This window comes from Felis catus, chromosome A1, assembly GCF_018350175.1.
Source record: "Felis catus isolate Fca126 chromosome A1, F.catus_Fca126_mat1.0, whole genome shotgun sequence".
In the NCBI taxonomy this organism is placed as follows: Eukaryota; Metazoa; Chordata; class Mammalia; order Carnivora; family Felidae; genus Felis; species Felis catus.
In genome coordinates, this window is record NC_058368.1 from 72,333,112 (window position 1) to 72,360,409 (window position 27,298).

The 27,298-nt window shown below is 40.7% G+C and overlaps 1 protein-coding gene across 8 annotated transcripts in view; it reads right to left on the reverse strand.

The window, feature by feature from the left end:
* Nucleotides 1-25,809, reverse strand: part of NALCN (sodium leak channel, non-selective) — a 325,095-nt gene extending 299,286 nt beyond the window's left edge. For 4 of the 8 annotated variants that reach the window (XM_045055586.1, XM_045055583.1, XM_045055579.1 and 1 more), the window contains exons 1-3: nucleotides 25,666-25,809; nucleotides 7,506-7,652; nucleotides 5,977-6,159 (exon numbers count right to left, since the gene is read on the reverse strand). In XM_045055586.1, coding sequence (XP_044911521.1) covers nucleotides 5,977-6,159; nucleotides 7,506-7,613 — 291 coding nt within the window. In that variant the 5' untranslated portion in view covers nucleotides 7,614-7,652; nucleotides 25,666-25,809. Of the gene's footprint in view, nucleotides 1-5,976; nucleotides 6,160-7,505; nucleotides 7,653-8,212; nucleotides 8,472-25,665 lie in introns of those variants that run through there. The other 4 variants (XM_045055593.1, XM_045055591.1, XM_045055581.1 and 1 more) reach the window with 3 other exon arrangements.
* Between the last annotated feature and the right edge of the window lie 1,489 nt (nucleotides 25,810-27,298).

Below are 27,298 nucleotides of genomic sequence, written 5' to 3' on the forward strand. Positions count from 1 at the left end.
CCTGGGGGCCATGCTTACTATACTCACAATAGGCTCTTGGTGATTCTCTGAGTTTACTGGTTTCTTGGTAAATGCAGTGGTGGTAGATTGCGGTGGCTTTGAGGATTCCTTTCAAGTTCAATTCTTGAACTTGAAACTAAATTTCTCTTTTATATGTGTACCCCAATTTTCTGTGAGTTTCCACAGAACTCAGAAGTTTCCACAAACTCTGTGAAGTTTCCACAAACTTCAGGAAACTCTTTTCAAAGCTTCTTACAATATCTAACAATAGCAAGCAGCTGCCTGGTCAAGTGGCTAGCTGAAACTAATTCTGCAGTGAGTTGAACAGTGTGTCCCCCAAAGCCATACCCACTCAGAACCTCAGAATGTGACCTTATCTGGAAAGAAGGTCTTTCAAAAATGTAATTAGTTAAGATGAGGTCATACGGAATTAGAGTGAGCCCTAAATCCAAAGACTAGTGTCCTTAAAAGAAGAGGCGAGGACGCACAGAGACACGTGGAGGGAAGAAATCCACATGAAGACAGGAGCAGAGATTGGAGTAATGCAGCTAGCTACAAGCTGAGGAATCTCAAAAACTGCCGGAGCCACCCAAAGTGAGGAAGAGCAAGGTGGGGTTATTCCCTAGAACCTTCAGAAGGATCGTGGCCCTGCTGACATTCTGATTTTGGACTTGTGGCCTCACAGAACTGTGAGACAATAGATTTCTGTTGTTTTCAGCCATCAAATTTGTGTCATTAGTTATAGAAGAAGTAGGAAACTACTACAAACTCCAAAGTACTTGTGAGCTCTTTGGAGTTTAATTCTTTGAAGGCCACTATGACTATGTAATCAAAGGCGGGAAGTCAGGCAATAACAAACGCTTTGAGAGCAGTGTTCAGGGAATTAATCAATGTATCTTTAGACAAGCTTCCAGCTTCACTCTTGTCCTTTTTGTCTCCACTATCAGGTGCATCAGACTGCATTTCCCCCATGACTTCTCCTCCAAACCCTAATATAACCTGGCCAATCAGATATTCACTCTCACAATTGTGAACCTTGACTTCTGAGGACAAAGACAGAGAGAACCTGGGGCAACGTTCACAAAGTCAGCAGTGGTGGCATGTGGACCAGATTGCTGCGATGTGTGACCTGAGCTGAGCTCATTGCTGCCCTGAGTGCAGAGCTCCCTGGAGTGTACTGTGTAAGCTCGATATTCCAGTGCCAAATTCACTCAATATGCTCAAGAGACCTCCCACCACTTCCTTTAAAAAAAAAAAAAAAGACAGCCAGAATTTGCTTCTTTGGTCATAGAGTAAGCAGCTGTGTCTAACACAAAGTATATGCTAAATAAACTGCTTTAAAGGTTAAGCAGTTGACTTCAATTGGGGTAAGATCATAATGGTAGTTCTTTGAATCTCCCAAATTTCCTAAGAAATGAAAGCAAGTAAGATAGCATAGAAAAAAATATTCATGGACATAATCTTGAATAAAGCTATGTGACAATGCATTCCAAAATAAAGACCAAAACTATTGACAGTATCAACACCTACTCAAGATCGCAGCTTGGGGAGGCTATAGAAGGAAAGCATGCAGGGAAGTTATGGCTGATCCAAGAATTTCATACTGAAACTACTAACAAATACTAGTGAAATACTCAGGGAAAGCCTCACTAAGTGAATCTGGGAATACATAGCAAAATTCCTAGAAATGTAAATAGAGCACTCTACAAATTGGAGGTGAATATAACATAAAAGAACAAAACAAAAGTAAGTAATAAAAACAAAGTGCCCACCAAAGGGTTGCAGAAAGATCAGAGGTAACAGAATATCCTAATCTCCCAAATGTACCTAATAAAAACTCCTTACAGGGAGACCAGAGACCCAAGCTAAATAAAATCTCCTGGAGTAGAATCCAAAGTGGGTAGGGCAGGGACACGAGGGACAAAAGATAGGAAGGATTAGACAAGAGGACCAGCAGTTCAGAGGAGGTAGAGATATGACCTGGGATGGTCACCACACAGAGAAGCTATATATTTTCTACTTCATGGTAACAACGGGGTAGGGAATCCTCAACCTGATAACGTATGGAAGCTACTCTACCCATCTCACAAGAGTAACAACAACAAAGATAATAGAACAAAAGGATTATGACCAAGTCCTTATGAATATATTATAATCATATATTAGATTATATAATACTACATATATGATCATAGTCCTTATAAATATTTAAAATGATGTATGTTTTACATATAAATATGTAAAATAATGTATAAAATATAAGAAACACAAAAAATAAACATATGAAACAGATAAAAACTCCAGTAGTATATAACAAAATGATCAAAAGAAATTAAGAAAAATAAATGCTGCAAAAGCACCACAAAACTGGAAACAGGAAGTACAGAAATGGTGTCTAAATAATAGGACACTATGAAAAAAAAGACAGGAAAGTGTTCAGGAAATAATTAGAATTAGAAAGAAATGGAAAAAAATTTTAGAAAGAGAAGTAAACTTGAAGGAGCACAAGATGGGGAGTACAGTAAAGGAAACAGAATTAAAAAAAAAGATAAAAATGAAACAAATGAAACAAAACACATGGAAAGAAAATGATGGAAATAAATGACCAAAACGTGATCCTGGAGTAATTAGAATACAAAAGAAATCCTGAAGAACAACAAGACAGGATGGAATAAAATAAATATCATGTGATATACCTATATCCATAATAGTCAACAAAAGATGTATTCTCATAGAGCTACTGGCTTTACTAAAAAAGGAAAGACTCTCAGTATTCAAAAGAAAAGATCACACAGAAGGAAAAAGCAGTCTCATAGTCACATTTATACCAGAGGCAATCAAGTACCATATTTAAAAATCTCAAGAAATGACAACGTAAAACATCTTCAAAAATCTAGGAATAGACCAAAAAAGTAAACCAAAAAAGCAAAAAATAAATTAATTAATTAATAAATAAAGGCAAAAGTAAAAATTGAGTTAGAATGATTAAGCTAATTCTAAGTAAACCAATTGGCTAATCTAAAACAAAATGAAACAAAACAAAACAAACAATACTAGCCAATATAACCTAAAGAAACTCTAACAAAAGATTCAAAATTCAGAGAAAGTACTAGTCAAAGAGGGAAAATTAAAATTATTTAAACAATCTTATGTTAACAAATTAAACTAAATAGTGGATAATTTCCTAAAAGAGTAACTTCACCAAACAGACCCCGATAGACCACACAAGTCTAGACAGAACAATTTCCATAGATGAAACAGAAATAGAAAGGAGCTCCACCAAAAAAAAAAAAAAACCACTAGGACCAGATGGTTTCATAGGAGATTTGTACCAAACTCATGAAGTTAAAACAATTTCAAGATAGAGAATAGGAGTGCATGTGCACCCCTCCCCCCACACATGGAAAATCTAATATCAAATCCTGACAAAGATCAGACAAAATTAAAAGAAGGAAAATAATAGCAAGTATAATAAATTGCACATTAAACCGGAATTAAACTGTGCCATGACCCCACTCAGGTTTTTCCAGGAATGTAAGGATGGCTCAATACTAGGAAATCTACCCTATTACAAGAGCTAAAGAGAAAAATAATCATTCAACAAAATTTAAAAGCTATTCATGATACAACAGTCAAAAACTGTAATTGATGTTTATTCACCTAATCTGATAAGATATACATACTTCAAACTCCAATCCTTCTAATTATTTAATGAGGAAACATTAGAGATGTTCTAAAGAAGCCAGGGGTTAAGCAACTACGTTCACCACCTCTAATACTTTTTAAAATTGAGCTGACTCAATTAAGTAAGCGAAAGCAATTAGAAGCATATGCATTGGAAATAAAAAGACAAAACTGTCTTTATTTTTATAGGATTTGATGATATGGAAATGCCAAAAGAAATAATGGAAAAGCAGAATTCAGTAAATTTAGTAAAGTAGCAGGAAATAATATTAACATATAAAATAACAGCCTTCATTTAAAAGAACAATAGCAAGTTGCAACAGCTAATAGAAGATAAGACCCCATACTGATAGGAAAAAGATGAAATAACACACCGAAGCATAAATATAACAAAAAATGTGCAAAACGTATATAAGGAGAAGTATAAAACACTCCTGTAAGACACAAGGGCAGACTTGGTAGAATGGAAAGACAGCACGTGATTTGGGATAGGAAGAAATGTGTGTGGCTTGAAAAACCATGAGCAAAGATAATGATAACTGGGGACAAGTAAATACAATTTACATCACAAAGGGCTAATATTCCTAACACAATGAGTACGAAAATTTGAATGAAAAATAATCACAACTTGAAAATGGCCTTTGCATACAATCAGACTCAACCTCACTCTCAAAACGGAAATGCAAATTAAAACTACACTGCGTTTCCATATCTCACCCATCAGATTGGCAAATATCCATAAGTTTTACAAAATACTTTGTGATGACCACTCGGGGAAAGAGGCGCCCATGTACATCGTTGCCTACAAAGTCAAAATGGTTCTGGGAATATGGAATATAGAGAAACTAATAATGGAACCACTAGGAAGCAATTCACCATTTATCTAGAATGTAGAACTTTCTACAGAAGACTCATTTTCCCAATGGATCCATGATATGAAAAAAAATTTCTTTTTGCAAGGTTTGTGGAGTTGAGAACTAATGGGCTTAAAGAGACTTAAATGAGATTTAAAAATATAACAAATATCCCTTGTGGAGCCTGTGTGAGACCTGATTCAAAGAAGCCATCTTATTATAAAAGGAAATAATTTAGACAATTGGGAAAAATATGAATATGAAATGGTACTGGCCTACATTAATAAATTATTGTTAATTCTGCTAGATGCAATAATAGCACAATGGTAATGGTTTAAACATTTTATCAGCAATGCATATGGAGTTACATCTGAAATGACCTGATTTCTCAGATTTGCTTTAAAATGAATAGAGTCTGGCAAATATTGATAATTGTTGATATTGAGTTCTAGGGATTCACTACAACTCTAATCTTCACTTTTGTGTGAACTTAAAATTTTCCATAAGAAAAAGATTTTCAAAAAGTTAAAAATGAAAAGAGTAATGCATTGACTGTGATCCCTCTCTTTTAGGACAACGCACAATGAATTATGTACAAAGAGAAGCAGTGACCTGTAACTTCATCTCATTAGATTCTTAAAATCCTTGTACAAAATAAGGCCCTTTTCTACCAAAATTATGTAACTGGAGATGCTGGTACAGCCAGTAAAGGAAAGAGCTAAGGTTTGAGTCAAATCTGTCACTCACAGACCCTTACTTGTCCATTCTGCAATTTCATCACACCACTGTCTCCCTACATAGCACAATTTCAAATACTTTAGAGACGTCATCTACATAGTTTTATCCTCTGTGTGAAGGTCAGTGGTATAGAAGGGATATCTTCAGACAGAACTTTCCTTCCTTTGCTTTTTCTTTCTTTTCCTTTTTATTTATTTTTTGTCTCCCAATGGTGCCAATTGCATGCCACAACGTCCTTTTATTATACTCTTGCTTTCCATCTCATGTCCTTTCTCTTCACCGCTTTATATCTTCAGGACACCTCGGACTAAAGACATTCTGAATACCATCACACTGTGACTTCATCATGTAACATTTATTCTGCATCCTGTAAATCCACAGGAACCACACGTGGGCTGGTCACTGCATCAGGCCACAGGTTCACCTATATGTGGCAGAATCAACCCTACTCTGGCCATGAAGCCAGTAGTCAGACCATCTAGCTCCTTCCTGGATAACCCAAGGCTTTGCATCTTACACAATTTATTTCACTTTTTAAATATTCTTAGGCATCATATTTTCACCAACCCCTGGAGTTATGCCCAATTTTTAAAAACTTCAGTATGGATAAAGAGATGTTTTTATTTTACTGAGAGACGAAAAGGAAAATATTATTAAACTACTTCAGATTCTCCATGCATTTTGGTTAGAAAACACTCACCTTGACAATACCCCGGATGTGCATTTTTGCTATCATCTCCGCGGTGTAGAGAAACATCAACAAAGTATCCAGAGTGAAAGTCACATACTGAAGAGGGGGGTAGTGTTCGAATGTCATGGGCGTGTTCATACAGACAGAGATAACGCTGATGATGGCACAGATGCGTAGCAAGGAGTGAACCCACTGCAAAAATGGTCCAAAGTTACCACGTGACACCGTAAAACGCTATCTTCAACTTGTGCTCTGAGCCACACTATTTGGAAACCACGATACTGAGATTAAAATATTTCACCAGCATGGTGAAGACAAAGAAGGAAACTAATGTCTGTTAAGTACATACAATGTGCTAAATATTTTCACATACTTTACATCATTTAATGCTGAAAGCAGCCTCCGGTCCACATGAACACACTAGGACTGAAAGTTTAAGAGACTCTTCCGTGGTCATGTAGTTCAGCCTTTAACGAAGCAGGAGGATTTGACTCATCAGAGGCTGGGAAAGGCCTCGGGGCAGGGAAACCATGTGAACTGGCCGGATATCTTGGAGGAACAGGAAGACAATGATGAGGCTCAAGTGGACAGTGTGCACATCCAGGAAGGAACAGTTGCTGGGCTCTTAGAGCCAGAATATAAAGAGTCTTCAATGTAACACTAATGCGTTTTAATTTGCAATGCAGGTAATAGGGATGTTTCAATGACTGTAAGGCAAAAGGGCAATGTGAACAGAAATGGAAATGTAGGGAGAAATCTGAGCATGTCAGACACGTAGTCTGGAGGGCAGCTTAGACGAAGAAGACCAGAAAGCGGGGGGAGACAGGGCAGATGATATTTACCCAGGTCGGGGGAAAGACAATCACTGCAAGTGTAACAGTTCATGCCTTCCTTCTGCCTCTGCTGTGAGTTCACTAATACAGTGGAGCTTACTCTGTGTGGTAGAGATGAGCTTTGAAGACCCGGGAACATGCCACTCTACCTTCTGGCTGCTACGCTATCTAGTCCAGTGACATTGTACCAAATGTTCCCCTCAAGTTTTCATCACCTTAATTAGGCAAAAAAGGTGACAAAATTCTTCAGAGGCACTATGCACTATCTCATTAACCTTTACTTCTACTCAAAACTTGTAACTCAGAAGACAACTTTTAATTCCAAACATTTGATTATCCCCTCACAGATTCATGCACACTGAGAACCATGAGTAAAGGGAGTCTGATAGAACAGATTACTCATCTGGGGCTCCGGCTTTGGATCAGACTGAGAAGTGGCGTTATCGCTACGCTGAGGACAGCATGACGGAGCGGGGAGAGGCGGGAGCAGACCACCCAGAAGACCTTCCTATGTGAATAACTCGCAGCGGCACCTCTTTATTCCGTCTGAATTGTTCTCAACTTCCAGACTCTGAGACTCATCCATATTCTACTACAGCTCAAACAGTCATTTCAAAGCCAAAGGTACATGATTTTTGAATTATATGAATCAAATTTCCTTTTCAATCAGCATGTGCTTCTCCATTCTTCAAAAAAGAAACTTACTGGCTTGTTAATCCAGAGTATGTCAGCGTTGTCTGACAGAGATTCATCCGGACCAAAGTCAGCAACTGGCTGGGCCTCCACCCTGGAGCTCTGCTTCCTTTTGAGCATGCTGGAGTTAGCTCTCGTGAGCAAGTACAAAACTGCAGTCTGGAAGAAGAGAGACAGTTATGTTAGTCACCTAAACCATCTTGACCGCGATCACTTCCAAAGCAGAGTCCCCCGTGTAATCATATGCATACATTAATTATACACAGGATCGATTATATTGTGTTTGATAAGCACATGCAAAAAGAAAAAGAGATTTTAAAAGCATGAGATAAAACATCAATCCAAATTTGAATTTTTTCTTCTCTCTCAACACCACAGATCATCCTGTGCACTTCATAAACAATTTGCATGCCAGTTTAGAGAGCACTAGTCTAGGTGAACTGGGGTAGATTAGTTTTGCCCTTTAGGACACACGCATTACTAGGAACTTTTTTGAGGTCTATGTTCATATATCCAGAGCTGTCCCCACTTAAAGGCGGTCTGTGCTAGAGCACAGGTGACCAATCCAGATGAAATATTCAGATCTTTGGCAGGATTTCCCCCCAGGTTAATTGAATGTGACATTCACAAACATCTATCTCCAATGGTAGTTCCAAACTGAGTTCCCAGCTGTCCTTGACCCAGAGGATGTGGGGCAGAGAGACTTGGGCAGAACCTACTCTAATTTTTTCTGTCTTTTACGAAGACTGTGACTGCATCAATCCTTCCAGTTATCTTGAAGTAAATCCAAATCACACTGAAGACTGAGAGGAGATGCCCGCTTGCCTCTTCAATCGCCACAGTTCCAAGGTATCCACATCTTGCTATATGTGTCACCTCCTTCTAGCCATTGGCTATCACTTTCTACAGTCCAGCAGCCATTGAAGGAGGGCCTATTCTATGCCAGGCCCTCAGGACACGAACAGCAAACAAGTACAATATAATCTGAGAAGAGACACAAAGGCAGGCGGTGCCTGGTTACCCTGAGTCCACAGACTTCTCATTTGATTAACACCTAGACTGAATCCTTTTTTTTTTTTTTAAGTTTATTTTTGAGAGAGAGAGAGAGAGAGAGAGAGAGAGAGAGAGAGAGAGAAAGCTGGGGAGGGGCAGAGAGAGAGGAAGACCGAGGATCCGAAGCAGGCTCCGTACTGCCAGCAGAGAGCCCTCCATGGGGCTCAAACTCACCAACTGTGAGAGCATGACCTGAGCCGAAGTTGTATGCTTAACCCACTGAGCCACCCAGGCGTCCCAACACCTGGACTGAGTCTTAAAGGAAGAGGCAAAGCTAACATTTTTTGGATATATACTATGTTTTGCACACTTAGCAATAATCTTTTACTTCATCTTTACAACTGACAATAGAAAGGAAGCATTTGTTTCTTCATGCAAGCATGAGATATGCCAGCCTCAGGGCGGTTAATAACTTGACTGAGGCCCCATCCAAGCAAATTTGAAATGTAAAAGATGTTCGTCTGACTACAAAGCCTAAGTGCTTGCCGTGGTCCGAACTGATGCTGAGGACTGATCAGGATTTTGAAAGGCAGGTAAGAGAGGGAAAAGGTCCAGGCGGCGAACAGCCATGGAAATGTCGAGTCAGGAAAACACAGTAGTTTTAACACCAGGAAGGGGCACTGGCTCTCCTATCTGCTAGATGACGAACTCTAACTAAAGGGACAACGAGGGCCACTCAATTCTCGGGGGAGCATGAGAATAATAAGAAATGTGTCTGCAGTCTCTGCAAATATATGCCATGGCGATTTTCATTGGGAAAGAGAACAAACCACAGCAGCTCAGGACAAATCAGCTTTGACTTTGATTCTCTGTGTCTGGGTACCTCCTTCTATGCCCATGCTCTCCTGGATGCACCAGGTAGGTGTGTCTGCCCAGCCCTTGGATTCCCAGAAGAAATCCAGCTAATTGGCTTTAAGATGTGCTAGGTATTTCCAGGCTGTCTTGCCCTGAATATTGGATTTGAATATGGGCTTTGCAGTAGGCTGCACTAATTAATTTTATTTTACATAATTGGAGTTAGGGACTCTTGACATCGATATGTAAATATATGCAGAATATTCAAATTATGCTTGCTCTCTGATTTACTATGGAGGCAAACATCTGGTGGCCTCAATTTGGGATGCTTCTTGAATGACAGGCTCCTATGTACCCAAAAACAGGATACTGAATCTTTAAGAAATCCTTCAAGATTACACAACACAAAGGAAATAAAGAGTGGTTTTACAAAGTTGTTTGAAGACGATACAAGAACATTTTATAGACCTAGCCACTAATCATAATACCTTTTTCACTGAGTCAGTGGAGATTTATGAATGGCCATTTATTGCTCTTATGATCTGACCATAAGTTACAGTCTGAAAAACTTTTGATGTATAAATGTGATACCTTCGCATATGAATTTCATGCACCTTTTATTATAAATATCCCATCTGAAGCAAAGCCGATTTTTTCATTATGGGTTTCTTTTTCTAAAGAACTAGACATCCAAGATTATTTATTTTTTAATCTCTATGCTGGTTACATTTGGCCCATCAAAACCGTGCACCTATAATGAATGATATTAGTTGTCATACACTTTGTCCCAAACTTTACCTACTGCAAAAATGCCACCAAATTGAATAGGGCCCAAGAAAACCATCTGTTCAAACTCTCATAGAACCTGGTTAATCCACAAATACATTTAGAACTCAACAACTAGCTCCTGCATCACTGAGGTTTTGGCTAAGTTAACAATATTAAATATTAGGTAAAGCACGCAAGTAGTAAAACGAATTAACGTTACAAACATGTGAAGAGTCCAAAATTAATTTGAGGCAATTGATTATAAAAACTTTTGTTTCTGCACAGCAATTACGATTTTACACATTCATTCATGCTGAAACAATATAACCAAGTACAGCAAACCCATTACTCCACGATAAAGACCAGCAGGTATGTTTAAGTATCCAAGGTAAGCTGATTATTTTGATAGGAAATCGTTTCTGTGTATCTTAGCCTTATCACTATTATGTATTTATAATGCTTTTTTTTTTTCTGTTTAAAGAAGTGTCCTTCATAAGGACACTGGTAGCTGTTCCGCCCTTATTAAAAGTGGTTGGTATTTAGGGGCGCCTGGGTGGCGCAGTCGGTTAAACGTCCGACTTCAGCCAGGTCACGATCTCGAGGTCCGTGAGTTCGAGCCCTAGGTCGGGCTCTGGGCTGATGGCTCGGAGCCTGGAGCCTGTTTCCGATTCTGTGTCTCCCTCTCTCTCTGCCCCTCCCCCGTTCATGCTCTGTCTCTCTCTGTCCCAAAAATAAATAAACGTTGAAAAAAAAAATTAAAAAAAAAAAGTGGTTGGTATTTAAATAGTTCAATAGCAGGAGAAGGCTGCACAGTTACAATATGTTCGTTGATAAATCTTTCATTCGGAAACAACTAACAGCAATTCAGGGAGAAAACCTATTTGGGTTCATTGCTCTCTTTTAAATGGTTAAAATCCAGTTTTGTATTCTGTAATATGAACATTATACTTTTACTGGCATACACTTTGCTTAGGACATTGCAGCTCTCTCTTGACCAAACTGCAATTGATATATCCAGTTTTCTTTTAACTGCAAAGTGCTTGCAACACTATGGTTCAATTCTTCTCCTTGTAACTCTCTTGGGCTTGCATTAAACTCTTTTGAATCTTCCATATTCTAAATGACGGTTTACAGTATGTCCTTCACCTGTCATCCCCTGTGTCTGTCCTCTGTACTTAACCCCTTAAATGAGCATCTGTTCTTAGAGTTTCCATCACCATCTGTTGGTGTCTGGATCCTGAGTCCTGGATCTACTCCGCTGCTTTGCAGGCCAGACACAGGCCATACCAACACCGTCACCACTTAAAAATCACCGGGACAGGTCCATACCAGTCCCACATGCTCGTGCTTCACTCTTTTCTTCTCAATTCCCAGATCTTCCTACTCCAAGCTCTTCGGGTCCTCGTATGTGCAGAAGGACTACACAGATTCTCCGTCCTGGTGCACATGGCCTCCTTCACATTTGCCCCATTGCTAGAGTCCTTGCTTGGCCGTGGGCTTCAGGTCTGGACTACCACCAACATCAGCTTTTCAGCCTTTCTATTATGTCCCGTTCTTTATAATAGAAACCAACTTCCCAACACACTTAACGGTCTCTCCTGTAACCCAGAAAACCTCAGCCTATCCCCTTATTTCTCATTCATCCATCCATTCATTCACTCATTCACACAGAAAAGACTGCACATTCACCATGATATCAGGCACTGTGACTCATGCAGGGAACAGCAAAGGCATTCAGAGCTTACGGACTGCCTGCCTTAACGAACTGTAGGCTGTAAGGACGCTTAGTTCCACTGAGCTTTACTTGCACTTCCGGTCATGCTCACATCCACAGGCTCCACTTGAATTGGCCAAGCGTCTCATCACTCCCATCCCCATCCTCCAACCTCCAATCTTTCTCAGTGATCTCAGCTCCTTTGTTCCAGCTGGGGTCTCTTAGTGATCTGTTGTCAATCCCACATCAATCCTTCGTATTCCCTAACTCAACTCATGCAGGGTTTTTAAAAGGAAATGAAGAAAATAAAATGTTCAATGATATCTCTCAGACTTCTTACCCCACGCTTTAGTGTTATGTCTTTGGAAAATCAGCCTTCATTGCTAGCAGAAGCTTCTCATTCGTTCATGCTTGCATATATTTAAAAAAAATTATCCAGGAGTGCCTGGGTGGCTCAGTCGGTTAAGTGTCCAACTTTGGCTCAGGTCATGATCTCCTGGTTCATGAGTTCAAGCCCTGCATCGGGCTCTGTGCAGACAGCTCAGAGCCTAGAGCCTGCTTTGGATTCTGGGTCTCCCTCTCTCTCTGTCCCTCCCCTGCGCTCTCTCTCTCTCTCTCTCTCTCTCTCTCTCTCTCTGTCTCAAAAATAAATAAACATTAAAAATTTTTTTATCCCAACCATTGTGTTAGGTGATGTGAATTTAGCACTAACAAAGCACACTTGGTCTCTTTCCTCCTAGAATCCCAATGCCCCGTGCTCCTGACACAGGCGACACGTTTAATTAAAGGAGAGCATGTCACCAGTGCATACTGATTCTTCAACCTCCACCTAATGATACTCTTATGTTTTCACTACCTTATTGCTGGCTCCACACTACCTCCCTGGGCAAGGGATATTTGTTGAACAGTTGATTCCCAACATGCACCTGGATCTGTGCTAACGAGATTCAGTTGACAAGTCAGGACATCTGACTACTGGTCCCTGCCTAGACCTCACATACCTACATCTTAAGTTAAAGGAAAAGAAACACATTTTATTTTTATTCTACTTTCATTACACAAACAATGCAGCCTTGTTGCAGGATAATTAGAAAAAATACAAACAAAATGAGAGACAAAGTGAAAACCATCAGGAATTGCACTCAATTGTTTTTGCAAAGTAGCTGCTGAGTGGACACATTGTGCCAGCCCCTGGGCAAAACAGAGCAATAGTCAAATACACTCCCTCTCCTCATGACACTTCTTTTAGCTGGGACACTTACTCTCCAATGGCATATGGATTGTATCTCTGCTGTTTTCTTTTCCATATATATTTTCCCATGCATGTATTTTTTTAAATGGCTGCTTAAACACTGCCTTGTAACCAGCTGTGTTTTTTTCATTTGCAGTATCTTGTGAACATCTTTCTCTGTCAATAAATATGCATGCACAGAAAATCCTAACTGTAAATAAACACCACCTTCAAACATCTGCCTTTCCATGTCTCTCTTGTCTCCTAACCTCATTTACATCCTCATATGTGCGAGCCCCTGCCAGGTAAACAGGTAAAAGCACATCTTTCTCGATTAAGTATCAGTGTAGGTGAGAAAGGTATCAACACGTATTTTGGGAGACAACTTAATTTGGTGTTATCAATTTTTTTAAGCAATACAATCTTAATTCTTAATTCAAGTATTCCTATTTCTCCTTCTTTTTTTGGTGTTGTTATTTTTTTTAAATGGCCACAGAACCCAAAACAACCACTGATATCCGTATTTGAACAAGTTTGCTGCATCTTTCCATATGCACATTTAAATCTTCCATTGTACTTCAGCACATCACAATAACAGTTTGAAGACAAAGGTGATGTTTATTCCTGATGCTGGAACTGTCAAACGTCATTGTCTTTGTAAAGTCAGACTGCCCATCTTGGCTGGCCAAATTTCTTTCCCAATAGACGATATGTCCATTCAGAACAAATGAATATATTGGGGCGCCCGGTTCGCGCAGTTAGTTAAGTGCCCAACTCCATCTCAGCTCAGGTCTCTGAGTTTGAGTCCTGAATGGGGCTCTGTGCTGATGGTGCAGAGCCTGCTTGGGATTCTGTCTCTCCTTCTCTCTGCCCCTCCCCTGCTTGTGGGCAGGCGCGCACGCTCGCTCTCTCAAATAATAAATAAACTTAAAAAAAAAAGAACAAATGAATACAGCATCACATATTTTATGTCTTCCTTGTAAATTAGGGGGGAAACCCCACTATTTTTGTCTATTACCTGTGATCCAAAATCTTTCTGCCCTGCCTCATGCTCCCCTGCCCCCTCATCCTTCCTCCTATTTCCAGGATACTGTGGAGCCTCAGAGCTCTTGATAACTGCACCTCCTCTTCAGCTGACGGTCCTCTTACTCCATCCTGAGTGCCTGACACTCCTTCCTGGTTCTGCAAGCCCAGATCACCTCAGTTCTTTGCTACAGGCACCAGGGACTGGTGTCCTGTGCTGTCTCAGAAACGCACAGCTGCTTCCGTGAGCTCACTTCCTGCAGCCTCTACAGCCTGGCACACAGTACTTCCCCACCTGTACTCCACCACTTTGATCTTAATAATCAAAACTGCTTAAGGAAAAGCATTACAGACAGAATTTGATACGGAGCTGAATATATATTCCCCAGTCTGAGTGCTTTATAAAAAGGGTAACAATCCTCACACACACACACACACACACACACACACACACACACCCCTGTAGAAATTCATCAGGAAGCATGATGAATGCTTTGGAAGATAAGGAAGTTGCCAGGGTAAAACTGTGAGCTCATTAGTTGACTCCCTCTCAAAATCGGTCAACTGCCATGTAAAAACAGACTCTTTCCAACAACATTTACTGAGGCCTTGTCATGTGTCAGGCTTTGTCCTAAGCATGTCATGTATCATGTCATTCCATTCTTATAAGGACCTTTTCACAGATGAGGGAGTTTAGGCACAGAGATGAGTCAGGATATGAACCAAGACAATATGGTTTACAGCACTATTAAAATTAACTATGGGGGAGCCTGGGTGGATCAGTTGGTTGAGCATACGACATTGGTTCAGGTTATGATCTCACGGTTTGTGGGTTCGAGCCCCGCAACGGGCTCTGTGCTGATCGCTCAGAACCTGCAGACTGCTTCGGATTCTGTGTCTCCCTCTCTCTCTGCCCCTCCCCTGCTTGCATGCTGTCTCTCTCTCTCTCCCAAAAATAAACATTAAGAAAATTAAAATTAACTATGCTACAACTTAGAGTTAATTTAAAAAAAGCCCTACTTTTCAACATAGTCTAATCAGACAACCTGACTATAAACTCTTGGCATCGATTATTTTTTGTGAAAATAGTGCAGACATTTCTCATTTCTTAAAATTGAATTTATTTGTTTATATGATTCATTTTGTGGTTATTCCTGCCACATGTTTTTAAAAATGCGTCTTTTTAAAAAAAATTTTTTTCTGGAAAGAAATCATCAAATGGCTTATAGAATCTATCTAAATGTCACTTTCCGGTTTCTGAAGTCGTCATTCATTATCCAGTCTTTTTCCTCGAGGGTGAATTCTAGAAATGTTCTATTATGCTTTTATTACCTTTTCTCTACAATTTTGAAAAAAAAAAAAGGAAAGAAAAGCATTTACTAACTCTCACCTGATAATCTTAACATCTTATAGTAGAGACGGCCGTCTCAATTTCCTACAGATGACAGATTTCTTAATTTCCCAGAGTCTGTTTTAGTTTCATAAATTCTTGACTGAATATGCAGAGAATGTGAACTTAGAAAATAGATCCCACTGATGACACCTGGGCAAAAGAGGGTATGCTTTCTGCACAGAATATACCAGGGCAGGAAGAAAGGGTTTATTGAAAGAAGTCTTTCTGCCATTCTCAAAATCCACAGCTTGGAACATGGTCAAGGTTGTGATTTTATTTTGGAATGGCTGTTCTTCAGTCAAGGAAAATCTGAACTAAATGGAAGCCATCAATCAGAGGTTAGCAAGCGGTAGCTGTTTAAAATATCCCAATAATAAATAATGCACTGGGCCATGCCGAGAGGTGGGCCGGCTACCTTCTGAACATTCTAAGAGAATGACTACACATTGTGGAGTTTGCAGACAGGACTTCTCCATCTACATTTTGCAATCCATTACATCCCAAGAAACTTCCAATGATAAAAAATCTATTATCACACTCTTGAAGCTGCTCTTTTTTTTTTTTTTTTTTTTTTTTTTGCATTTTATCAATTCTTATGGTAGGGTGATGGTCCATAAACTACTATACATAATTTTAGAAAAGAATAAAGCTTAAGCATTATGTATTCTTTCTCCCCCAACACACACTTGAAAGAGGAAAGCAAACATGTATGGAAAGTTGGCTCTGTGCCAGGCTCTATGCCAAGGCCTTTACATGTCTCTGAAGTTGTTTTTAGTATTATCCCCATTTTACAGATTACAAGTCTCTTGTCCAAATCCACAAGAGTTGGAAACAACTGTAGAATCCAGGAAGTCTGAACTTCAAGAACTTTTGCAAACTTCAAATGTTTTGCAACAGTGATAAAATTCATTTGTGAAAATGTCTTTAAAACAAATAAAATATGAAAATAATTAGTTGTGAAGCTTACACAAATGACACCTAACATTGCTGAGAGTTTATGATGTGTGAAGCTAAGAGCTTTGCACGGATGACCTCACCTCCTTCTTGCCATGCCCCAGTTTGGCAGGTGTTGTTGCTCCTATTTTACAGGTGAAACTGACATTGAGAGATGGTAAGTGCCCTGCCCAAGGTCACTTCCTGATCTTTGCCCCCATGATATTCAGTTGTCTATGTCTTTCAGTCTAACCATTCCGAAGCTTGGTGACTAGAATCTTCTTTCCCAGGTATCAGGGACAGAGATTCTCCAAATCTTGCCTCTCCCATGTCTAAGGAGTAAAACCCAATTCGCGCATGACTGCCCCTAGTGCTGCATTGCGAGTCCTTCTTAGCCACTCTCAAGCAAGCCTGTCATCAGTCCCCTTTGCTCATGAATTTTTATGGGCCAGATGCCTCTTTCCCTCTAATTGCTTGCAGAAAACGCAGGTGGCTGTGTTGTTTTCTCTCTCAAAGCAGCCTGGAACTTAATAAACTTTAAAGAAAGGGGGTGCCCAGGGGATTCAGTCAGTTAAGCATCAGTCTCTTGATTTTGGCTCAGGTCATGATCTCATGGTTGTGAGACTGAGCCCCAATCCCTGGGATTCTCTCTCTCCTTCTCCTTCTGACCCTACCATGCTCAAGCTCTCTAAATAAATAAGTAAATAAATAAATAAATGTTTAAAAAAAAAAAAAGAAGCAGCCTGAGTCTTATGTCTGCCTCAGCGATCAGCAGAACACATCATTTTAGCAGGAAAACTAAGACATCATTGAAATGTTGACCCCTGGGATCATAGCAGCAAGATCTGACTCTTTCTCCAAACGCACTTTTCTTTTGGGTGCTTAGTCATCTACATCTTGGCCCTTGCCGAATCAGGATGCAATGATGCAAAAACAGACTGTTACATGTATGGTCCAGTCTCGGCTGACTACAGGGGCCACCCAAGGCGGGCCACCAAGCAGAGGAAGCCAGACATCTCAAAGGGCCACCCCCAAGGCCAGCTCCTCCTTTCTCTGCCCCTTTTGTCAGCAACACTGATCAAAAACAGAAAATGGTCCCCGCTCTTTAGACTGATTCTACGTCCCAAAACCCGAAGGAAAACCACATATTATTTTTTTCTGGTTCCTTCTACAAATGCCTCAAAACTGTCCTCACTTCACTAAGAATTCTGTTTTGTTTCAGTTTTAATTGTGAAAATTGAATTTTCTCTCATTTGAAAACTCACTGGATTTGGAAAGGAATCCAGGATAGACTAGGATGGCTTTAACACTCCTTTGTTGTTATACCCTGCTTCCCAAACCAAACTGGCCCACCAACAGGAGAGGGCACTGGGCTGTATTTGTGCCACTTAATCACTGTATCGATTACAAATTAGGGCAATCAGCCTCTCTCTATCCCCTAGTCCGAAAATCCAATCGATCCTTTGAACAAGCCCCTGCCATTCACTCTGAGTTTGGGAAGGATATACATTTATAATTTTGTGACTTATTCCGGGTGCGGTGCAGGTGTAAGAACATTTTAAGAAAAGAATGTCAGAGATAAAAATCACCAGAGGTGGATGGTGTTTATTTTGTAAGAAGGTTACATTTCTTAATCTTAATAGCCCGAAAAGGTCCTCCCTCTCTCCACAGACAGCAGAGCCTCCAGGGGTGTTCATCTCCCAAGAGTTCAGTGACAGGCATTTTATCTTGATAAACTGCTACTCTCATTTAAACATTATGAAAAATCAGAAAAGAAGATTATCTATTTTTATTGTGGTTGCTTAATCTTGTAATGAATCTGCAAAGGACAAAGAAGATGGATGGTTTAAAATAGTGGTTGGCAAAACTTTAGCATATGGTCCTTAAATGGGATGGAAATTCAAAAGGAGTTACTTATTTCTTTTTCTGTGATCATTTAATTTTGTAATAGGGATCCATAAAGTTGGGACAAAGAAGGTGAAAAGTTTCCAAATAGTAGTTTCTAATGACTACTGAATCTTTGCATCATCCAGGGAGATATTTTTTAAAAAATTTTAAATGTTTTATTTATTTTTGAGATAGAGAGAGAGAGAGACAGAATGTGAGCAGAGGGGCAGAGAGAGGGGGAGACACAGCATCTGAAGCAGGCTCCAGGCTCTGAGCTGACCTCACAGAGCCAGACATCGGGCTAGAACCCACAAACTGTGAGATCATGACCTGTGCCAAAGTCAGATGCTTAACTAGCTGAGCCACCCAGGCATCCCCATCCAGGGAGATTCTTAAACATTCTCAACCCCAGGCATCCTTCAAGTCAAACATACTAAGTCAGAACCTTCTGGGATGGAGTATTGGAAGCTGTACTTAAAAAAACGCTCCCCAGGCAATTCTAACACACTCTCCCAGAAGTGGTCCCAATTAGTGATGAGGTCACTGATATAGATGCTCAGAAGAGCTTTTTAACAACTCCAGAGTTTATACTTCAGAGTCAAGACTGGTTTTTGGAGGGGTGGGGGGAATACGAGAGACTAGTTATAAACAACTGAGACAAAACAGAATCTGAGACAAAATAGAAATCTGATTTATAAGTGTATGTACATGCAGTATATTCTATTCTTAAGTCTTCCTCAGAGAACTTCAGAATTTACTAAAAAAAAAAAGAACTAAATGGAATATACTTTATATACAAGAATAAGATTTTGGTTTTTGTCTTATGAAAAAGTAACTAAGAAATCTTTTACTTGGGTTTTCTACTATAACGTTTCAGTCTAGAATATACCTTGAAAATGGCTATTCATTTCTTGAAGTGAATAAAGCAAAAACAAATCGTGTAGTTCCACTAATTATTTTTTAATATTGCTTTAATTTTTACTTAATAAAAAGGAGAAAATTGTTTTGAGGTTCCCCAGAGTTTAATATTTTTTTCTCCATAAAGTATTGATATATCAAACTGAGGGAAATGGAAATAATAATTCAAGGAAAGGGGTTTCCAAACCCAACAAGCTCTATTTCTAAAAATTTAAAGCCCTTATTCACAATATTCACTTTAATCTCTGTGTTTTAGCTCCTGGGAGGAATAGTTAAGGAAGTTTCCATACTTGAGAGATTCTCACTCCAGTTTTACATCATCCAGGATTTTTAAAATCTCCACTTTTATAATATATATTTATTGGTTTCTTAAGCTATCACCGACTTGTATCTTGCCTGATAACATATATGTATCTTGTCTCATATAGGCTTCCATAATATGTCCTTTTTAGAAATAGTAAGTAACTTTTAAAATTCCTTCCTCTACTCCAGAAATGATCTGTGACACCTATGGATTTCATAATGACAACAGAGAACAGAGAGAGAAAATAATGAAGCAAATGGCAAACGGTTTCATCTATAGATACCGTTGCCTGAAAGATGAAGAAATCATTAGTCGTTTTGTCTAGTCATAGCAAATATGAACAAAAACACCCACCATCACCCGAGCTTGAAGTCCTGGATTTATTTTCCACTATGCCCTCTCTTTCCTTCTGCTGGTTTGAACACCAGGATCTGTTAGCCTTTGTTCTGTTGATAAATCAACTACCCACTTCTCTGCTTCTATGATGAAAATCTGATTCCAGTTACTCATTCTCAAGACTGCACACCCAATTTCTCCAACATCTTCCTTCACTGACCCCCATTTTTATTTTGTTCCTTCTTCTTGACCTCATTCCTCAGCTCTTGGCATCACGTGTGGATGGCTATTATTAATATGCCTTAAACACTGGAATGTGATGGCTCTTAGCTTTTTTCTATCATGTCTAAACCTTTCCCATTTTATAATGAATTCATGCATGATTTTAAATATCATGCTCTTTCTTGCCCTTTCTGGTTCTGTTGTGTTGTTTCCTTTACTTCCTAGACATGCAATGCTATCTCACTGTAGTTTGCGGAATCCTTTGAGAAATTACTGCATCTGTGGACCATGTCTCCTAAAATAGACACACAAAACTACTTTTGGCTAAAAATATTATATTGCTGTGATAGCTGGCATTGCTAGAAGGCTCGTAATGATAACTTTATTAAAGATAGTGACTTTCATTTCTTTAAGGTCCATTTTTTTCTCAATCATGTTTCAAACAGCTGTTCTATTATTTACATACTTCACCTTTTCTTTGACTTGCCTAATATGGATTTCCTTATCTTTTTTTCTATTTCATTTTGTTTCCAACATCAGTATCATGCAACAATTGCCTTCTGGTATTTTGCAGAATTACACATTTTCAGAATAGTATTTTACTGCTTGCTGATATTTAATTTTGTATATGAAGGCAGTTAAAGGCAGTCAAAATGTTCCCTTTGTAGACAGATAAACATTTTTTTCTCTTTTCCTTTCTTTTCTTTTCTTTACGAACACCACTATAAGTCTGGTTAATATCCATCACCATAGCTCTTCACGATGTTTGTCCTGTGATGAGAACTTTTAATATCTACTTTCTTAGCAACTTTCAAATATACAACACAGTATAATTAACAGGCATCATCATGCCATGCATTATTACATCCATGACTTGTTTGTTTTATAACTGCAAGTTTACACTTTTGACCCCCTTTACCCATCTTGCCCACCCAGAAACATTTTTTATCTTGATCATGATACTGATGGGATACTTTTCCCTTTCCAATTTTTCAGATGCAAAGTGTTCACTGGGCTATAAGACATTAGCTACTTTCTGTTAATATTTCCTGGTCCATTATAAGCCACCTCCCTCTGCATATTTGGATTATATGTTTTCATCTAAAAGAAAACAGGGATCACATTTCACTTCGAAGGAGGCTTCTCTGCTCCCTTGCTCTGATCTCCCCGTCAGAAAGAGCACTCCTTTGTGTGTGTGTGTTGGCTGCCTTCCAGACATATCACCCTGCTCCAAACAAAGTCTCTCCTCTCTTTCCTTTGCATAATTGGAGAGAAGTCCCACTCTCAGTCTCTGCAGACACTCTCCCTTTGGCCATGGTGTGCCGATCTTTGGTCTTCTCACCTCCTGACTCCCTCCACGGAAGCCCCAGTCCTGTGCCCCTCTCTGCACCCAGGGGTAAGTCCCTGTCCTTGTAGCACATTCCAGCTTACCTGTGTCTGTCCCGGGGTCTCATGGAGAAACTGCTTCAGAAGTCAACTTTAGACTTTACCCCTTCCAATGAAGGAGTTCTGCCTGGAGGTCTGTTCCTGGATTTTTTTGTACAAGTTGCAAGGGAACTGTGGCCTGAACCTTAGTTTTGCCCATCCGTTCCATCTGTCCAATTCCGTCTGTGCCGAAACTACCAGAAATGCCTCGGAGTCCACACCCCACTGCCTTCCCCTCCCTGTGCCTGTGGGGTACAGGTTTCTCACTGTATAAAGTCCTTTGATCATTCTTTTCAAGTTTGAGTAGGAAGTAAAAACCAGAATTAGACTCCTGAGCTCAAACATCATCATTCATAAAAGACCTTGCATTTACTTACTATTTCCCACCCCACCCCAACTTACCACTACTGTAACATTATTATTTTGGTTTTACACTAACAAGTGTATTTTATTATCTTGATTTTAGATGAATTTGTTAAAGGGGTGCCTGGGTAGCTTAGTCAGTTAAGCATCTGACTTTGGCTCAGGTCATGATCTCATGGTTTGTGGGTTTGAGTCCTGCGTCGGGCTCTGTGCTAACAGCTCAGAGCCTGGAGTCTGCTTCAGATTGTGTGTCTCCCTCTCTCTCTGCCCCTCCCCCACTTGAATTCTGCCTCTCTCTCTTAAAATAAGTAAACATAATAAAAAAATAGATGAATGTTAAAGATCAACTCTACATAGTGAAAAGGTCATATACCCAAGATATTGTTTTATCTTCTTTAATTCCTGTAAAAAGAGGGTAGATGATCCACAAATACTAAAAACAAGGCAGACTTACTGCAGATAGCATATTAAACATCTTATCCAAATTTATATCTCTAGGAAAACAACTTGAAGATACATATACAGTATATCCATAATATATATTATGTATCTCCATAATAACTTTGATAATCCATTTAATTTTGATTATCAAATACCTTTGATAATCCAGGAATATCATTGTTTGGAACTTATTATGAATAAAAGACATCAATAAAAATAAATCCCTACACCCTACCTACCAGGACACTATAATGATGAAAACTGGAAATAACAAACTTCCAATGACAGAGGTATGGCCATAGAAGTGAGGCTATATTCATGGGGCATAGTCTTATACAGCTAGTTAGAATTTTTTTTAGTAAGAAACTGTATAGAGTGAAAAAAAATGCTTGTGCTGAATATTAAGTGGAAAAGCCAGTATAAAAATTATACAATGCCATTATTCCACTACACAAAGTCATGTAGTTTTAAAAAGGCATAGATAATAGATAAAATAGATAAAAAGACATAACAAGTACATAGATATTATAATCACTTGTGTTCATTTGTTAGACTGTGGATGCTTATTCTCTTTTGTCTCCCATGTCTGTCATTTCCATCATGTCTGATTACCTTAAAATTCAAAGGATAAATTTAAAAATGTTTAATGACACAAAGACTTTTGAAGGTATAAAGTTTCTTGCATTGGTCTTTGAAGAAGATAAAATCATATAACATGTATAGTTAACCTTTAAAGTGTCGTTGGGGCGTTGGGGTCCCTGGGGGGGCTGAGTCGGTTAAGCTTCTCACCCTTAATTTCAGCTTGGGTCATGACCTCCCAGCTCCTGAGTTTGAGCCCTGCATTGAGCTCTGCCCTGACAGTGCAGAGCCTGCTTGGGATTCTCTCTCTCTCCCTCTGACCACCCCCCTCCCCCACCTCTCTCTCTCTCTCTCTTTCTCAAAATAAATAAAGCTTTACAAAAAATGTTGTTACCAGTTTTGGGAGACAATTCATCATTTTTTTAAGCTCTGGCTCATAGTTTCCAAACCCAAACTAGCAAATATCCTATCTGTCCACTTGATTACATGGTTGCCTTTCCTGACAGATTTTAGGGTTCCTCACTGAACTCCCTGCTCCTGGCCGACCGCTCGGCTTATAAGTAGGATATAATGTTGTGGGGAAATGTGGTTTTTTTTTTTCTTCACAAACTGGAAATCCATTTGTGACTCTTCCCCTGAGATAATTTATATAGCATGAAAATTCTGAAATTATCCCAGCATCACTGATAAAGGATAAAAACAAATATGTACATGCATGCCCAGGTATGTACACACACACACACACACACACACACACACACACACACACAATGTATGCTGGAAAGAGACACAAATGGAACACATTTCAAAGAAAGGCCATAAGCAAATAAGAAAATGCCACTCAAACTTTTGTCTCTAAACTGCAAAGAAATTATACAATTTTGAGTACTTCTTTTTTCTTTTAAAAGTATTTTTCCTCTCTTGAATACCTTGCAAGCCATATCTAAAGTTATAACTGCATTACCACCATTTCACATGACCTGACTCATCTTCGTTTTTTTTTTTAATGTTTATTTATTCTTGAGAGAGAGAGAGACAGAGAGAGACAGAGAGAGAGACAGAGAGAGAGGAAGCAGGGGAGGGGCAGAGAGAGAGGGAGACACAGAATCCGAAGCAGGTTCTAGGTTCTGAGCTGTCAGCGCAGACCCCAATGCTGCGGGGCTGGAACCCATAAGCCCTGAGATCATGACCCGAAGCAAAGTTGAACACTTAACCGACTGAGCCACCCATGAGCCCCTCATCTTCAGTTTTTATACAGGTTCTAGCACTATCCTTATTAGGGACCCCACATCTCTTCTGCCAAGATGTCACATCTTCTATGAACAGAAAAGGGGTCCAATGAGCCTGTTCACTTTTTAATTTTCCTCTCAAGCCTGATTTTTCCTTCACTTTATCTGGCCTTAGCAATAGCTGGGTGAAAATATACCACAGAAGAATAAAAATCCAACCTAGAAAGTCCCACAGAATAAAACCCAATCAATTAGGAAGTCGATTTTTGTTGGAGAGGTTTGAGAAGCCATGATTCTTATTTAGAACAGTTGAAACTTAATCTTTTTAAAAAATTTTCTTTTTAATGTTTATTCACTTTTGAGAAAGAGAGAGACAGAGTATGAGCAGGGGAGGGGCAGAGAGAGAGAAGACACAGAATCCCAAGCAGGCTCCAGGCTCTGAGCTGTCAGCACAGAGCCCCATTCAGGGCTGGAACTCGTGAACTGTGAGATCATGACCTGAGCGGAAGTTGGACACTTAACCCGCTGAGCCACCCAGGTGCCCTGAAACTTAATCTTTGAATGTAAAAAGCCACTGTTGCCATATACCAGCCTGGGGAATAACTGTCATAGACCACCCTGTCCTTTCCTACTTAATATCGAATCAAATCACAGTCGTAGCTATAAAAATGTGAAGCATAAACTGTAAAAGAATAGCCTCCTGTTAATTTCCTATCCCTATTAAAGGTCTTCTCCTCCGACCTTGGCCTCCATATACAGCACAGTCAATCACTGGTACCCACCAGCAGGGAAATCTGGCCTATCTGATGGATACACAACCAGAGATTAAGACTACAACCTTAGGAGGCCTGAACCTGCACGTGTACGAATACAAGTCCTTGATAATTTATCCTATGATGCTTCAAGAATGTATAAAGACCTGAATTCAGAGTTATCAACCATCCTTAAAGAGGAAAATTCCGAGTCAGAGGGGCAGCCCCTTCCTTGTTCAGGATTCTGGGGCCCTCTTAAGATTCCATCCAGTCTCTTAAGGACTAAGGGACAAAACGCTGTTGCTTAGGCAGGACCCTGTGGCCACCCTAAGGACAGCTGCTCAACAGGACCAATTAATAAAATGAGGACTCTGAAGCTCCCAGCAAGCCGCAGGAGCAGGGAGCAGGGTGGGGTGGGCAAGGCCCCGGCCCCTTTCGTTAACCTGCTGGAGCTGGGTTGTCCCCTTTACCCCACGGCGCGCTCGCCCTCAGGTGCCGAGGGGCCGCCGTGGGCCGCGGCCGCCGCGGCCCGCGCCACCTGCCCCTGGGGCGCCTGGCGGGGCAGGCCTGGATCTGGCGGCCCTGGCTCCCCGCGCCCACCGGAGATCAGGCGGGGCGGGGAAGGCGCATCCCCCCGCAGGGGCAGGGAGGCGCCTCACGGCCGCCCGCACCCCCTCCCCGAAGAGGCTGGGGCGCCTTTTCTCCCCTTCCCCCCGCCAGCTCCGGGCCTTCGCCCCCCGCCCACCCGGCCCCGCCCGGCGAGGGCCACCGGCGCGCGCCCGGGGCCTCGGGCGGCCGTGACCAACCTGTAACCCCAGTGCTCGCAGCGGTCATGGTGCCGCGGGCGCGGCGGCGGCGGCGGCGGCGGCGGCGGTGGCGGCGGCGGCGGCTGCGGGCCAGGCGCGGCGCCCACCCCGCGGGGACGCGGTCCCTCACCTCCCGCGCTCCGTCGGCGCGCGCCACCCGGCCGGGGCCGCGGCTCGGCGCTCGGCGTGCAGGCGCGCGCTGCTGCCACCCGGGCCCCGGGCCTGCGGGCAAGGGGGTGGGGGTGGGGGGGTCAGGGCTTTTTGCTCTCGGCTTTTTTTTTTTTTTTTTTTTTTTTATCAGAGTTGTCTTTGCCGCAGGGGCTGCGACGACGCCACGGGCTGGAGGGAGGAAGCGGGAGAGGAGTCTGCACTGCAGTTGGTGGGGAGCAAGAGTGTCGGTGCTAGCAGGTTCCTTCTCGCTGGCTGCCACCGGCAGTCAGTCTCACAGCAATACCGGGGCTCTCCTCTACCGGCTCCTCTCATGCAATCGGCCCGTGCATGGCCGCATGGCCTTGTGCACCGGAGAGGGGCACACGCGGGGCACATGCAAGGACATTGCACAGAGCTGAGCAGGGCCCGCGTGCGTGCGTGTGTGAGCGTGTGTGTGACTGTGAGTGATCTGGCCGTTCAGGACACAGTTTCTGAGGACGTGGACTAGTTTCACCCTTGAGGAAATTGCTAAAGGAATGCCTGGGTGACACAGTCTTCTAAACATGTGAACATTTCCCCTTAAAATTAAAATACTTTGCTATCTGGATGAGGCGGGATGACCAGTCAAGTATTGACGGTTACCTCCATGTACTTTAAATTAGGAGGACAAGAGGCAGCATCTGATACCCTGCGGCTTCTAATTGACCAGGTTTAGGGAAATCTTGGAATCTTGAACCATACTCAGGCCCAGAGGACATCTTCTCTCGGCTGCACTCTTTAAAAGCTCAATCAGAGACTGGCATCTTGCCTTGTAGTCAGATATTAAACCCACCAAGGAACCCTGGAGAAGTGATTGACATCATACACACAGGCACATAAATAACAGAGAGAAAACTGAATGAAGCTTCCTCTAAAAGAGAAATCGGAACTCCAACAGAGAACAATCAATCAATCCCCTGTCAGAAAATATTATAGACCAAGAGATGGAAGTAAAGTCAGAAGCATCATTTTTAAAATGTATTTTCTGTTTATGTATATTTAATTAGGTTACATCTACAAAAGAAACCTGTGCACAATCCATTCACTTTAGGACAATATTAGCACTTTTTTATTTTTTAAAGGCAATTTACAAATAATGGGCATTTCATGAAATTCAAATCCATGTGGAATGTTTATTTTCAAATATCTGAAAATTTCAGAAGACCAACTCTATAAAAAGCTAAGTTTCAGACAAAGCAGGAAACCATGTGGAAACATTCTTCACAGCACAACATGGAAAGTAATTTAAACAATAATAAATCTATAAACCATTTGTTTAGAAAAACTATTTACCAATTTGTTTAATCATCTTAAAACACTGCTCTCAATGGTTTGATTTAAATGATAGTTTATTTCCATTTGTATCTCTAAAACATATAGCTGTGCATATTTTTTTTTAGAATTTGACAAGTCAGAATAATCAGTTATAAGATCTTATTAATGA